Source organism: Eleutherodactylus coqui, chromosome 6 (genome assembly GCF_035609145.1).
Source record: "Eleutherodactylus coqui strain aEleCoq1 chromosome 6, aEleCoq1.hap1, whole genome shotgun sequence".
Lineage (NCBI taxonomy): Eukaryota > Metazoa > Chordata > Amphibia > Anura > Eleutherodactylidae > Eleutherodactylus > Eleutherodactylus coqui.
Genome location: NC_089842.1, coordinates 17429149 through 17443653, shown reverse-complemented (window position 1 = coordinate 17443653; position 14505 = coordinate 17429149). Strand labels below are relative to the sequence as shown.

At 50.8% G+C, this 14505-nt stretch overlaps 1 protein-coding gene across 2 annotated transcripts; it reads right to left on the bottom strand.

Moving 5' to 3' along the window:
• Positions 1-527: 527 nt before the first annotated feature.
• On the bottom strand, positions 528-14036 carry MUL1 (mitochondrial E3 ubiquitin protein ligase 1). 2 transcript variants are annotated; one of them, XM_066606368.1, is made up of 6 exons: positions 13989-14036; positions 13459-13527; positions 13240-13361; positions 11493-11580; positions 10454-10574; positions 528-3599 (listed from the first exon to the last, which is right to left on the bottom strand). In XM_066606368.1, exons 3-6 carry the CDS (start codon positions 13357-13359, stop codon positions 2879-2881), a joined length of 1050 nt encoding a protein of 349 aa, XP_066462465.1. In that variant the 5' UTR covers positions 13360-13361; positions 13459-13527; positions 13989-14036; the 3' UTR covers positions 528-2878. The 2 variants fall into 2 exon arrangements, with proteins under 2 accessions (XP_066462465.1, XP_066462466.1); XM_066606369.1 differs by lacking the exon at positions 13459-13527 and having other exon boundaries at positions 13989-14030.
• Between the last annotated feature and the right edge of the window lie 469 nt (positions 14037-14505).

The window sequence follows — 14505 nt, the reverse complement described above, 5'->3', positions numbered from 1 at the left end:
GCTTCCTACGGTCAGGCGTGCTGGTGGATCCGTCGCGGTTTGGGCCGCCATCACAAGGTTTTCTGCAGGAGCTATTGCCACCTTAACTGGGAGTGACGGCCGACGACCACACGGACATTCCGGATGATCAGGTCCCCCCGACGGATGGTAACGCCTCTCAGCTCCGGGGTTTCAGGAGGGTGAAGATTAGGTTTAGCGTCTTCCTGGACCGCCGCATTCACCAGATCTGATCTCCACCGGGAAGACAATGCCCCCACCAACATGATGGGGAGAGAACCGTTATTGCATGACGAGGTCTAATATTCCATGAGACACCATCCAGCGCTTGTAGAGCCAAATCCAGACTGTATCACCTGCCAGAGGCGTCCCACACGTTGATAACCCTTTCAGCACTGAGGGTCACAGCCGTTGCCGTGTCCCATTCTACTGTTCTGCTATCCGTTTCGCGGTGCCGCATCTGCAGGTGGACCTGTTTTTGGTGGACGATTTGTATTTGTGGACCGGACAATGTAACGAAGGACATTTTAGGAATTCTGGGACGAAATGAGGAAAGAAGAAAATGCAGTTGCACCATTTTTCTGGTGAAGGTTTACAGCATTGACAGTGGAGTAAAAATGACGTCTTTAGGCCGCTCTCAGACCGGGCGCTTTTTACCGCGATTAGCACGGTGCGCCAAACACAATACGACACTCCCACTTCAATGGGGCTTCGCAGACCTAACACCGCGATTTCCGAGCGCTGTATGCTCTATATTTTGCGTGTTTTACACACCTCCTCGCCCAACGCAAGGTTGGGGTGCGTTCAAAAGCGCCAGCTGTACTATGCGTCCAAAAACACCGCTCGAAAACAGGGTAAAAGGGCGCGTTTTCTGATCGCAGTCTTATTCTGTGGTCAGCATTATTACGGCGATACCAAACTTATACACCTTTTCTTCCTGCCGTTCACCAAGAGGGATTAATATCGTGGCATTTATTAAATTGGACCCTCACAAATGTAGCAATACCAATTTTCTTTTCTTATGAAAATCAGGAAAAGTTTTTTTTTGCCTCCATAGGGGCTTGAACTTGTGATCACTTATACAGTATAAGGCAATGCTATGGTATTGCATTATACTGTGCTTTAACGGGCTTCCTATTAAAGATATGCCCCAGGCAAACAATCTCATTAGCCCTGGGAGTCTTCGGAATGGACAGCAGCATTTACACAGTATTCTCTCGGATTGCGGCTGTTGTGTGTCGCACGGTTCGGCTCTCGAGCCCCTCCATACATTGCACTAGCTGTGGACGACTAAATACGTCCTAACCGCACAGCGCATAGACAGTTAGGACGTATATAGTCAGGAAGGGGTTAATAAATCTCATCGAGGCGCTTCCATCATTTTGATAAAACTTATGCTGTCGGACGTTCCATCACAGGACCCGCTCAGACCGCACTTTTATTGAGGCCACGGCTGCCAGAAAGCGACACTTCCTGCAAACGACACAAAATCTTTGGTAAAGTTGCAAGAAGAAAAAAAAATAAACATTTTAATTATTGACAAAAATAGAACTTCTTGTAAAAAGATTTTCACCCCAAATCAATGAAATAAGATGAAGTTTCCTTTTCCATGACGATCGTTCCAAAGGACAAACCGCGGCCGGATCACGGATGCATACGAGGGTTGATCCGTCAGCGTGTTTTCGGATGTGCTCTGGCGCACCCAGCGACGTCCTGGAGTCGTTCTATCCAGTTATAGCCGAGTCTGGGAAAGCTGGGTGACCGCAAATGCAGCTGCAATTAAAGGGGTAGTCCGGGTATGTCACCCATAGCAGGATCCTCATGATCATGATAGGTCAGGCATAGTCAATCAGCGGGGATCCACTTCTCAAGACACCCGGCCATCAGCAGATCTTAGCCGTTACACTCACTGCTGTGGGCCGGATATGGACAGCTATGTCCACATGGGGGGGGGGAGAGGGGGGATGTTGACAGCTATGTCTGCATAGGGTGGGGGTGTTAACAGCTAGGTCTGGATGGGTTGGGAGAGGAGGGGAGGGGATGTTGACAGCTAGGTCTGGATGGGTTGGGAGAGGAGGGGAGGGGATGTTGACAGCTAGGTCTGGATGGGTTGGGAGAGGAGGGGAGGGGATGTTGACAGCTATGTCTGGATGGGTTGGGAGAGGAGGGGATGTTGACAGCTATGTCTGGATGGGTTGGGAGAGGAGGGGATGTTGACAGCTATGTCTGCATAGGGGTTGGAGTCATAAATGTAATAAGCGCTGAGATCAGCTGATCGCTGGCGGTCCCGAGCAGCAGACTTTTACTGATCAACTATTGATGACCTATTCCGAAGATAGTTCATCATTACTGCAAGGGGTTAAATGCCAGGAATACCCCTGTAAGGGAAACCATCAACGCCTGGTTAGGTGCATTTGCCATTCTGGAGTCTGGGAAAGTTGGATGGCAGCCATATTGGTAGTTATTAGAGATGAGTGAGCATACTCGTGAAGGACAAATACTCGAGCGAGCATCGTCCTTTTCGAGTATCTGCCTGCTTGTCTGCAAAGATTCGGGCACTGGCAGGGAACGGGAAAGGGGGAGAGGGGTGGAGAGATTTCTCTCTTCCGCCGCTTCCTGCTCACTCCTGCAACCCACCGCTCACCCCGCCGGCACCTGAATCTTTGCGGAAGAGCAGGCAGATACTCGAAAAGGATGATGCTCACTCATCTCTAGTAGTTATCCCACTTTCCCAGAAACTTTGATCCGAAGCCTCTGATTCTTTTTTCACAGTTTGTCCAACTTTCGCACTTATAAATGCATTTTCCGGTATCTGCCTGATCACTATTGCACAAGCTTTTCGCAGAGGGCGGAGCCTCGGAATATCCCAGCCAATCAAGCTCTAGCTGTTAAACAAGGGCACCATTCTGGAAATGCTATTCCTGCATATGGGGCATTTTTTGGGCACGGGAAGGGCCTGGTAGCACTGGTTGCAGGAGCAGACGTGCCCGCACTCCAGGAAGACGCAGGACTTCTGGTTGCTGAGGCAGATGGTGCAGGCATTGCGGACCTCCTCGTTTTCCCCATCTAGGAACCTTGAGTTGGCCTCTTCAAATTCCTTTTGCAGCTGCTTGAGACGCTGCTTTTCCTTGTGTTGCCGGTACTGGCGGCGCAAGATGAAGAAGAGGGTGACGCACGTAGCCACCCCACAAATCACTGTCAGGATCTTCCAGAGCCGGACCCGGGACTCTTGACGCTGCACCAAGGAGTCGAAATCCATGCTGCTGAGGTAATAGAGCATCCCGGCCTTGGGCGGCTGTAGCTTTAGGAGTTTGTTATCGAGGACCAGCTCGCCAACACCTGTGACTGGGGCGCCAATCTTCAGCATCTCCTCCGTCTCCTGGATCCCCTTCGGCCGCTCGCCTGTGAGGAAGTGTCCCAGGACATTGGAGAAGGACTGAACGGCAGGGTGGAACTTCTCGTAGACGGTCTCCAGGTCCAGCTCCGCCGCGTCTAGCGGTTTGATGATGCGGATAGACGGGCCGGGTTCGTCAGAGTCGTCTCGGGTCAGATCGAAGGGGACGGTGTTGGTTCTCTGGTGAATGACTTTCTCCTGGTCGTTCCTATAAAGAAAGACAAGACCAAGTGCGCCGTTATTACTGCATCGTCCAGACCAGACTCAGCTTCTCCAGACTCAAGAGTGGCTGACCTTCATGTGCCGAACATCGTCTTACCTTCTACCCCCCATAACTGGGCAGATTTGCCCTTCACAAGGTTGGGAAAGCCGGGTGACCACCGCTGTGGGAACTAACCCAGCTTTACCAAGCTCCTAAAGCAGGGGTTTCTAACTCCATTGTAACCGAAGGCCACATCAGCATTATGGTCGCCTTCAAAGGGCCGATTGGAACGGTCTCGTAAGGGCGCGCTTATCAGCGTATCTGCGCAGCGTATTATATGCACAATGTCTGCGCGCAGTGAATAAAACCCACGGATTAGAATGAGTTTGTACACAGGAGCAGATGTGTTTACGTAATGCGCTATTGCGTGAATAAGAACGCAGCAGGACACACCGCAAGAGGTCATTGAAGTGTACGGGCGGTCGCAAATAAGCAGTGAATATGCAGGAAACCATTTGCACACTATTGGAGGGGGGCAAGTCTGTCTGCATGCATTTGAAGCACGGCCGGCGGGCCACATAACACGAGGTGGTGGGCCTTGTGTCTGACGTGTTTCCTAAAGTGTGGGGGTTGCCTTGTTAGGCAGTATTACTTCGTCTGCTCCCCTACGGCTGCAGGGATAGACATATATGTGCATTTCTGGAGCCTCGTAAATCTGGGTGAGAACCCATGTGCCAAAGTATGATGACCATTTTGGCTATAGCCCAGCTTTATCACATCCCCTACTGCTGCATATCTAAGGAGCTCTACCTTTCAAGAGTCTAGGAAAGTTGGATAAAAATCCCTGGAGGAGCTATAATGGTGATTACCCCTTACCAATCCAATTCTGGATTCAGGGTTTGCTGGGGGGGGGGGCTCTCTCTTTCTGCTGTTATACAATGGCGCCATCTGCTGGCTAAAGCAAGTATTGCAGGATGTGACACATCAAAGAGGCTCCGGGAGTGGCCAGTGATATACAGTAAGAATATCCTATGGGACGTCTTCTGACATCGGAGCTGTACTGGCTTCAGTCAGAATGTCGGAAGAGGGCCAACAGTGGATTGGAAAGGGTTAATTTTCACTGAGCTTTTCCAGACTCCCAAAATGGACAATCTGCTGATTTACATGGCAATACATCCTCGGCTCGCCTTCTTCTGTACTACCAGGATTGGTCATTCAGAAGTCTGGAAAAGCTGGGCAATGGCCGCTACGGGAGCATACAGAGACCGTATTGATTGGCAGCCAGCTAAACCGGAATTCTACATGACCAATCTGCCCAGCCGGGCGCCCGCACTCAATCTGCTCCTGCCCAGCCGGGACCCCCGCACCCAATCTGCTCCTGCCCAGCCGGGACCCCCGCACCCAATCTGCTCCTGCCCAGCCGGGACCCCCGCACCCAATCTGATCCTGCCCAGCCGGGCGCCCGCACCCAATCTGCTCCTGCCCAGCCGGGCGCCCGCACCCAATCTGCTCCTGCCCAGAAGGGCGCCCGCACCCAATCTGCTCCTGCCCAGAAGGGCGCCCGCACCCAATCTGCTCCTGCCCAGAAGGGCGCCCGCACCCAATCTGCTCCTGCCCAGAAGGGCGCCCGCACCCAATCTGCCCCTGCCCAGAAGGGCGCCCGCACCCACTCTGCCCCTGCCCAGAGGGGCGCCCGCACCCACTCTGCCCCTGCCCAGAGGGGCGCCCGCACCCACTCTGCCCCTGCCCAGAGGGGCGCCCGCACCCACTCTGCCCCTGCCCAGAGGGGCGCCCGCACCCACTCTGCCCCTGCCCAGAGGGGCGCCCGCACCCACTCTGCCCCTGCCCAGAGGGGCGCCCGCACCCACTCTGCCCCTGCCCAGAGGGGCGCCCGCACCCAATCTGCCCCTGCCCAGAGGGGCGCCCGCACTCAATCTGCCCCTGCCCAGAGGGGCGCCCGCACTCAATCTGCCCCTGCCCAGAGGGGCGCCCGCACTCAATCTGCCCCTGCCCAGAGGGGCGCCCGCACTCAATCTGCCCCTGCCCAGAGGGGCGCCCGCACTCAATCTGCCCCTGCCCAGAGGGGCGCCCGCACTCAATCTGCCCCTGCCCAGAGGGGCGCCCGCACTCAATCTGCTCCTGCCCAGAAGGGCGCCCGCACTCAATCTGCTCCTGCCCAGAAGGGCGCCCGCACTCAATCTGCTCCTGCCCAGAAGGGCGCCCGCACTCAATCTGCTTCTGCCCAGAAGGGCGCCCGCACTCAATCTGCTTCTGTGTTTTATATAAAAGGACAATCCCAGTACTCACTGCTGCGATCTTCTATTTACTTCGGCTACTGCAGTCATGTTGGTTATTTACCCGCCTGACCGCTACAGCTAATACACGGCCCAACAGGGACATCATCAGTGACGTCCAGTAAACCTGCCGGGGACTGCTACAATAGGAGCCCATGCGAGAGATTTACAGGAGGTCACCAGCTTAGAAGATCTGTCAGATGCCGCAGTGTCAAACCGCCGCTACATAAAAGTATATTACGTTTATATAGTTTTGGGCACCGGACAACCCCTTTAAATGGCCAAAATCTGAGTCACCTCTGATCCTCACCACTGCGGGTTATAGTGTGAGCTCCTAAGCCCGATCTACTCTATACACCAACGCCCGGCATTCACCATATATGTACGGCGGATGTCGGCAAGGAAATAACTTAGCAGAACAGGCCGCCTCCAGGACTTGTATCTACCAAAGACATGGTGGGGGGATTGCTTAATTATCCGCTGAAGGTTTGGCAGCATCTGCGGAGCACGTGCCAGGTGGGTGAATCTCGTGCCAGGTGGGTGAATCTGGGATGACAGTTCAGGATGCCGGCTGTATCCTAGCAAGCTAGTCATTAATCACTAACAAGCGTGTCGAGTTCCAGGAAGACGGAGCGCCTTATCTGTGCGCAATTGTTCTCTTCATCCGTGCGATCGAGCTGCTTCCTGCGCACACAGGTATTTACAGATGGTATCTGGCACAACTGAGCAAACAAAGAGTTAAAGGGGTTTTGCAAAAGAATACTACTGATGACTTATCCCCAGGAAAGGTTATTAGCAGTTGATGGCCCACCGCTCAGGACCCCGGACGATCAGCTGATCGACCACCTGCTGTCAGCGCCACAATGCACAGGGGTCAGAGTGAAAGCTGCTGCTCCGACCCTGGTCTAGTGGCCGGGACTTGTAACCGCAGGCACAGCTCCCTTTGATTTTAATGAGACCCCAGCTTGCAGTTACAAGCTTCGGTCACTAGACCGTGGTCGGAGCAGCAGCTTTCACTCTGACCCATGTATTGTGGCACTGACAGCGGGCGCCCGATCAGCTGATTGGCCCGGATTCCGGGCAGCAGTTGATCAACTATTGATTTGAGGATAGGACATTAATCGTATTTTCCTGGAAAGCCCCTATGAATTGATGAAAAGTTGTTTTGTTTTTTTGCTTTTTTTTTTTTTTTAAAGAGACAGTGCCATTAAGAAAAGTTAGATGAGGAAAGGTCATCCTGACCTAATAGCTTCTCACAGCTGCGCATTTGTTACTATGGTATCCAGTCTACACAATGCCCTGCAACTGATACAAATCAGCAGCACATATCTCCTTCCTATCTGGATTCCTGTTTGCTACAATGTATCAGTCCAGACAAAGTTTTAACCCTTTGCAATCCAATTTTGGATTCAGGGTTTCCTAGGGGTTTTTCTCTTTCTGCCATTATACAATGGCGCCATCTGCTGGCTAGAGCCAGTACTGGGGTATTTGACAAGCTGGAGAGGCCACTAATGCATAGTAAGAATACCCTGCCGGACATCTTCAGACATCGGAGCTGTACAGGCTTCAATCAGAATGTCTTTAGACGTCAGACAGTGGATTGGAAAGGGTTAAGACCCAACTACACGCAACGATTATAGCCCAAAATCCGTTCAAACGATTGAATTTGAGGGAGAATTGTTTAGTGTAAATGCTCAAAAAAAAAAAAAAAGTGCTCACTATTCGCTCGCGGTTTGTTAAGCAGACTTCTCAGTAGGAGGCGAAGCGCTGAGTGAGAAGCGTACGAGAAACCCGCGAGCCGCCGGCAAGTCTGTGTAAACGTTCTGCACGAGCGCTGGTGACCTTCGTGGGGACGTCAGCACTTGTACAGTCGTTTGAAAGACTGTCGGCCCGGGTAAAAGAGCCATAAGGCAGGCGTGCAAAAGAAGCTTTCAGATATGGAGAATTAGGTGATTTTTGTCAATTAACAAAAAGCAAAGTGAATAACCAAGAGAAATGTAAATTCCATCAGTATTCCGTGTGACGCCCTTTACCTTCACAAAAACATCAGTTCTTCTAGGTACACTCGCACACAGTTTTTGAAGGAGCTCGGCAGGGAGATTTTTCCAGACATCTTGGAGAACTGAGTACAGATCTTCTGTGGATGTCGGCTCCCTCAGATCCTTCAGTCTCTCCATGTAATCCCAGACAGACTGGATGATGTGAGATCAGGGCTCTGTGGAGCCAAATCATCACTTCCAGGACTCCCTGTTCTTCCTTACACGGATGATAGTTCTTAATGACATTGGTGGGATGTTTGGGGGTTGTTCTGCTGCAGAATATATTTTGAGTCAATCAGAAGCCTCCCTGATGGTATTGCATGATGGGTAAGTATCTGCCTGTATTTCTCAGCATTAAGGACATCCTTAATCCTGACCAAATCCCCAACTCCTTTTGCTGAAATGCAGACCCACTCATTACTGTATTACTCTCCACCATGCTTCACTGCTGCCTGCAGACACTCATTACTGTATTACTAACTCTCCACCATGCTTCACTGCTGCCTGCAGACACTCATTATTGTACCGCTCTCCACCATGCTTCACTGCTGCCTGCAGACACTCATTACTGTATTACTCTCCACCATGCTTCACTGCTGCCTGCAGACACTCATTACTGTATTACTAACTCTCCACCATGCTTCACTGCTGCCTGCAGACACTCATTATTGTAGCACTCTCCACCATGCTTCACTGCAGCCTGCAGCCACTCATTATTGTACCGCTCTCCACCATGCTTCACTGCAGCCCTGCAGACACTCATTATTGTACCGCTCTCCACCATGCTTCACTGCAGCCTGCAGCCACTCATTATTGTACCGCTCTCCACCATGCTTCACTGCAGCCTGCAGCCACTCATTATTGTACCGCTCTCCACCATGCTTCACTGCAGCCCTGCAGACACTCATTATGGTACCTCTCTTCCCCATGCTTCACTGCAGATATTTATTATTGTACTGCTCTCCACCATGCTTCACTGCTGCCTGCAGACACTTATTATTGTAGCCCTCTCCACCATGCCATGCTTCACTGCAGACATTATTGTAGCGCTCTCCCCCATGCTTCACTGCAGACATTTATTATTGTACCACTCTCCACCATGCTTCACTGCTGCCTGCAGACACTCATTATTGTACCGCTCTCCACCATGCTTCACTGCTGCCTGCAGACACTCATTATTGTACCGCTCTCCACCATGCTTCACTGCTGCCTGCAGCCACTCATTATTGTACCGCTCTCCACCATGCTTCACTGCTGCCTGCAGCCACTCATTATTGTACTGCTCTCCACCATGCTTCACTGCTGCCTGCAGACACTCATTAGTGTACCACTCCCCAGCCCTTTGGTGAACAAACTGCCTTCTGTTACAGCCAAATATTTCACATTTTAACCCCTCAGTCCAGAGCACCTGCTGCCATTTTTCTGCACCCCGTTTCTTTGTTTTCATGCATAGCTGAGTCACTTCGTTATGTTTCTACATGAAAGGTCTGGCTTTTTGGCCACAATCCTGCCATGAAGACACTTATAGCCAGATTTCTCTGACCAGTAAATGGGTGTACCGGGGTCCCACTGGTTTCTGCCTGTTCTAAGCTGATGGCACTGCAGAACAGCTTCCGATTTCAAAGGGAAGTAAACATGATGTGCATTTCATCTGCTGCATTGTTTCCTCGGCCGACCGCTGCTTCTGCGCTCCTCAACATCGCCAGTTTCTTTGTGCTTCTTCAAAAGAGCTTGACAGCACATCTAGAAACCCCCATCTGCTGTGAAATCTTTGACTGGGAGAGATCTTACTGATGCAGGATAACTACCTTGTGTCTTGTTGCTGTGCTCAGTACTGCATGGTGTATGACCTGAGACAGGAAACTGTCTTCCACAACCTCACCTTTGCAGCAGAGTTTGGATGTTCCTAACCCAGTTTTAATCCTCCTACACAGCTGTTCCTGTTAATGACTGTGTTTCAACCTACATATAAAAATGATCATTATTATTTGCTCAGTATAAGTAATAAAACATACACCTGACCATAATGCTACTAAATCCCTGACTGTGCAAGTGTACCTAGAAGAATGGATGCCATTGTGAAGGTAAAGGGAGGTCACACCAAATACTAATCTGGTTTAAATGTATCTCTTGTTCATTCACTTTACATTTTGTTAATTGACAAAAATAAATTAAACGCTTATTTTTTTTAAAACATTCTTATTTTGCAGCACTTTTCACACCGGCCTACAATTTTTGCACAATACTGTAGAGGATTGTCAAGACTGGATGCAGCAAAGGGTTTTCTACAGTTGTGAGAAGTAGGAGGTCACTTACTGGTTTTTAGCCACTGGATTAAAGCAAGAATATTCTCATTCACTGCCAGCAAGCAGAGATCTTGATATCAATAAAAAATTAAAAACACTGTAGTTCTGCAGCTATCTAATAGGAAAAGAGAGTCGGTTTCTCAGAGAGGCTCTCCAAGATTAATCAGTCCTTTCCAAACAAGTCCATTAAAATCTACCATGGCGGCAGCCGCATGACTCACCAGAGGTGGGTGGTCCCGTTCCAAACCATCTTGTGTTCCTTTAAGGAGAGTCTGTGGATGACGCCTCTGCAGTTCTCGACAAACTGACTGTTCAGAGAATCCTTCACCGACCTCACAACTCCTGCAACATGGTGAAATTTACCCAAAAGAAGGCGCTACTGTAAATACAGCAGGATTTAGGGGAACCCCTTCTGTTACCCCAAAATATGCCAACAGACAAGAAATGGAAATAGAGGGGCATAGCTGTCAATCTTTGTATGCCAATCTGCTGTGCAAAAGTCGCACAGGTGTTTTAGGGTTTATGCTGGGTCCTGACACTTTAAGAAGTGGGCAGAGTCTAGCCTTGGGGAGTGTTCCCGCAGGAGGCCTGGCACACAAAAAGTTTGAATACACTGTAGAAGAAACCTACAACAGCTTGGAACTGGCATAGGTTGTCAGTCTGGTGCACGGACCGGTCATTAGACATCACAAATGCATTAAAAGACTTGTGCCTTTTAAAGGGTTACCAAGACCCCATAGGATAGGTGATAAAAGTCTGATCAGTTGTGGTCTAACTTCTGAGACCCCCACCAATCCTGAGAATGTGATTGTGGTGGTGGAGAAAAGGGGGGGCAGGAGGTGCCTATGTTCCCTTCTCTGTAGGCTTGTTGCACCCCCACAGCGAGCCGGAGACTGAATGGAGTGCTGATTGCACATCAACGGTGCCGCTCCAATCATCTTCAATGGGACAGTAATTAAAATAAATGGAGCGGTGGTCCCTTGCATGTGCGAACGCTCCTCCGTTAAATCACTGTGGGGGTGCAGTGATGAGAAGAGGGGGACACAGTAGCCTCGTCTATTGGATTACTGGAGTTTTCATGGTCACACCCCATAAATCTGACTTTTATCCTGTGGCTAGGTGATAAAAGTCAATTTTGGTAAAGCCCTTCATACGTTTGTCGCACTGCCGCCAGTGACAGTTTACTTGGATCGGCATGTGAAATGCTGGTCTAACTAAATATGCCCCGGTGTCCCTATATGTGTGTGTGTGACAACCTACCTTCAATGACCGCATAGGGGACGCACTTTCCGGGCAAATCCATGAGGACGTTCGGTAAATCATCATCAATAGAGATTTTCTTAGCTCCCTTTAAATCACAAAGCAGAAAAACAAACATTTAGAAATATCGCAGCGGAATCAGACCCGGCGCCCCCCATAGACCCTATACTCACCTCTTCGGATCCGCCACGAGTTTCTTGCCCAACGAGCCGGCGCGCATGTGCAGTGCATGATGCGCCGGCGGTGACGCGGATTCTCGCGATACTTCCGCTGCGCTCACAGCAGAAGTATCGCGGGACGGACGGCTTCCATTGACTGCAATGGAAGCCATCCGCGTGATTTTCCACATAGAATAGAGCATGCTGTGATTCTCCCCCGTGAGCGGAAAATCGCAGTTGATTTCCGCTCGTTGGGAAGGAGAGAATGGTTTACCACAGCAGGTCTATGGACGGACATTGCTGCGGAATTCACGGCAGGCGTTTGGCTGCGAGTGATAATCCGTCAGTGGGCATTAGCCCTTAGGGGCCTCATTCACACGAGCTTGGTTTGCTCAGGTCCATTTCAGATTTTTTTCCTCAATCCGCAGCAGAACTTGGAGGCTGACCAACAGGCCGGCTGCACACGAACGGGTCGGACGCCACATGCAGGAGCCCGCAGTGGAATCCGACCTTGCGCCCTGGCCAGTGTCCGTGCGTACGTGTATTGTGGATGGATAATCTGTACTGCGGATGGACCCAGCGGCTTGCTGTCAGACATGCGCAGTACAAGTATTTTTTTTTCCCCCACACTGTCGCTAGTAGATTACTTCAATGTATACCGTCTGTGCAGCATCCGCACGAAAACGCAGTATGCTGCGATTTTTCCTCTGCTTGCGGAAATCGCTGTTCGATTCCACTATTGCGCAGGAAGCATCGCTTTTATATAATACGTAACGAGCGGCATTTGCTGTGAATTCTGCAACACAAATCCGTTGGAGCGCAGCCGGTCTCAGAGAACTGCGGGGGGTTTTGAGGTAGAAAACTGACAAAGAATTCACGGGTCAATTCTTTTTTTCTGCGCCAGAAGCCGCGGTCAGGTCGCTTTATTAACTGCAATTAGTGTAAAAGTGCGTCAAAAAGCTGTAAAACGTGACAAGGTACGGCCTTCTTTACCCCGGTTTGATCTTGCTGCAGATCCGCACGTGGATTTAACCTCGAGTCAATAACAAAAATCTGCGTGCCGCGTCCTGCTGCGCAAAACATGCCAAAGATTGACAGGTCCTTTTGCTTTTGCAGCACGAATTTCAAAATCTGCGCAAATCTGTTGGCATTCAGGGCTTATTCACACTGACAATATCCCCGAGCGCGGTCCGCCCGGCGGCGATATGAACTCGCACAGTAAAACAATCCATTCATTTGAAGGTGTTCTTGCACACAAGTGATTTTTCACTCGGGCCAATGGGGATATAAAAATGGCTGCACGTCCCACCGTTGTGCGCGCGATAATGACACGTAACGTGCGGCGTCCCACACATCAGACAAAAAAAACGTGCTGCGGATGCAAATTGCATCAGCGAATCCTGGGCGCAACTCGCTATCACCCGTGTTCATGAGACCTCCGTGGATTACTAACACGGTGCGGGTTTCACTGTGGATTTTGCGCAGATTTAGCGGTCAAGTCCATGGCGAAATTCCATCCTGTGAATACGGCTTTAAAGGGCTCCATTAACCTTCCCGAACAAGCGGGCCGGCAGCGGACGACATCTTACCTTCAAGGTTTGCGCGGTGCGATATTTATGGCGGTAAACGGAGTAGAATATGGCGGTGACTGCGGAGCTGGACGCCAACAGAACGATCTGCGCGACGGACGGACGCTCAGGACTTCCCATCTCTGCAGAAAGCAAACAACACATTTTATAAAGCGGTGCAATCCTCCGTCCCGCAACATATCACCTGATCATGTGACGCGCAATATTAACGAAACTCACCGTACGGACCGCAGCAGACGCGGGAAACACGTTATCGCACCGACTCAAGATGGAGACGCAGAATAACGGCTTTTTGATAAAAAGGAGACGTGATGAGACGCGTTATAGAACCGGTCCGCCATATACGGCGACTAACAGATTTATTCTTCGCCCGTGGAGTCGCAATCTGAAAATTGCGCCGCCCAAACGACTCCTCCCTCCCCAGAACGCTGTCGTTTCCATGCGGGAAGTGATAACTAAGTGAATTTCTCCAATTCTGCTAATTCCTTTTTATTAGAATGCACACAAATATCTATGGCCAGGAAGGACCCTTTAAATAGGAGGTCAGAGAGATGCCTGACGCTGCAGCAAGACCCCAAGACCCCACGGCTGGACACTGTGACCCCAAAATATGAAAGGAAACCTAGTAGTGGGCCCCAGAACAAGGGCGTCACTCCACGGAGCTCTGCATGGATTCACCCCTCACAGGGGGCAAAATTACATCCAGCCCGGCACAGGAAGGGTTAACCACCCAGCTGTCGTCCACTGACCTGTTCAGCACTCACTTCCGGCTCTTGCGCGGGCGATTGTATATGACGTCATCTGTGGGCGGAGAAGCCGCGGCGCTGCCCACAGTTCGGCTCACCTGATGGGCGGAGCTTGATGTACGCTCTGCCCAATGTCAGTCATGTGACCACCTAATGACTGGTGCTGCTGGCCGTGGAGCTCGGGGTAGTTGCTGGGCTCTGCGGATGCACTTACCGTTAGACATTAATGTACTTCCAGAATCCAGAGTCAATAACCCGGCGGCTCCAGAACAGACCGGCAGACGGTAACATCTACAGCGCGACATGTGTCCTTGTTCAGGCTGGACGGGCGGCTGCAGTGGATTAGGGTGACCGTCACGCTAAAGTAATTTATAACACGGCGGGCTTAGATACAAGGGATCAGCTCTACTATGTGTCTATGTAATGCAATCACCAGTTCTGCACAGTGATAGTGATTACAGTGCAGTTACCTCCAGTGATAGTGATTGCAGTGCAGTTACCTCCAGTGATAGTGATTACA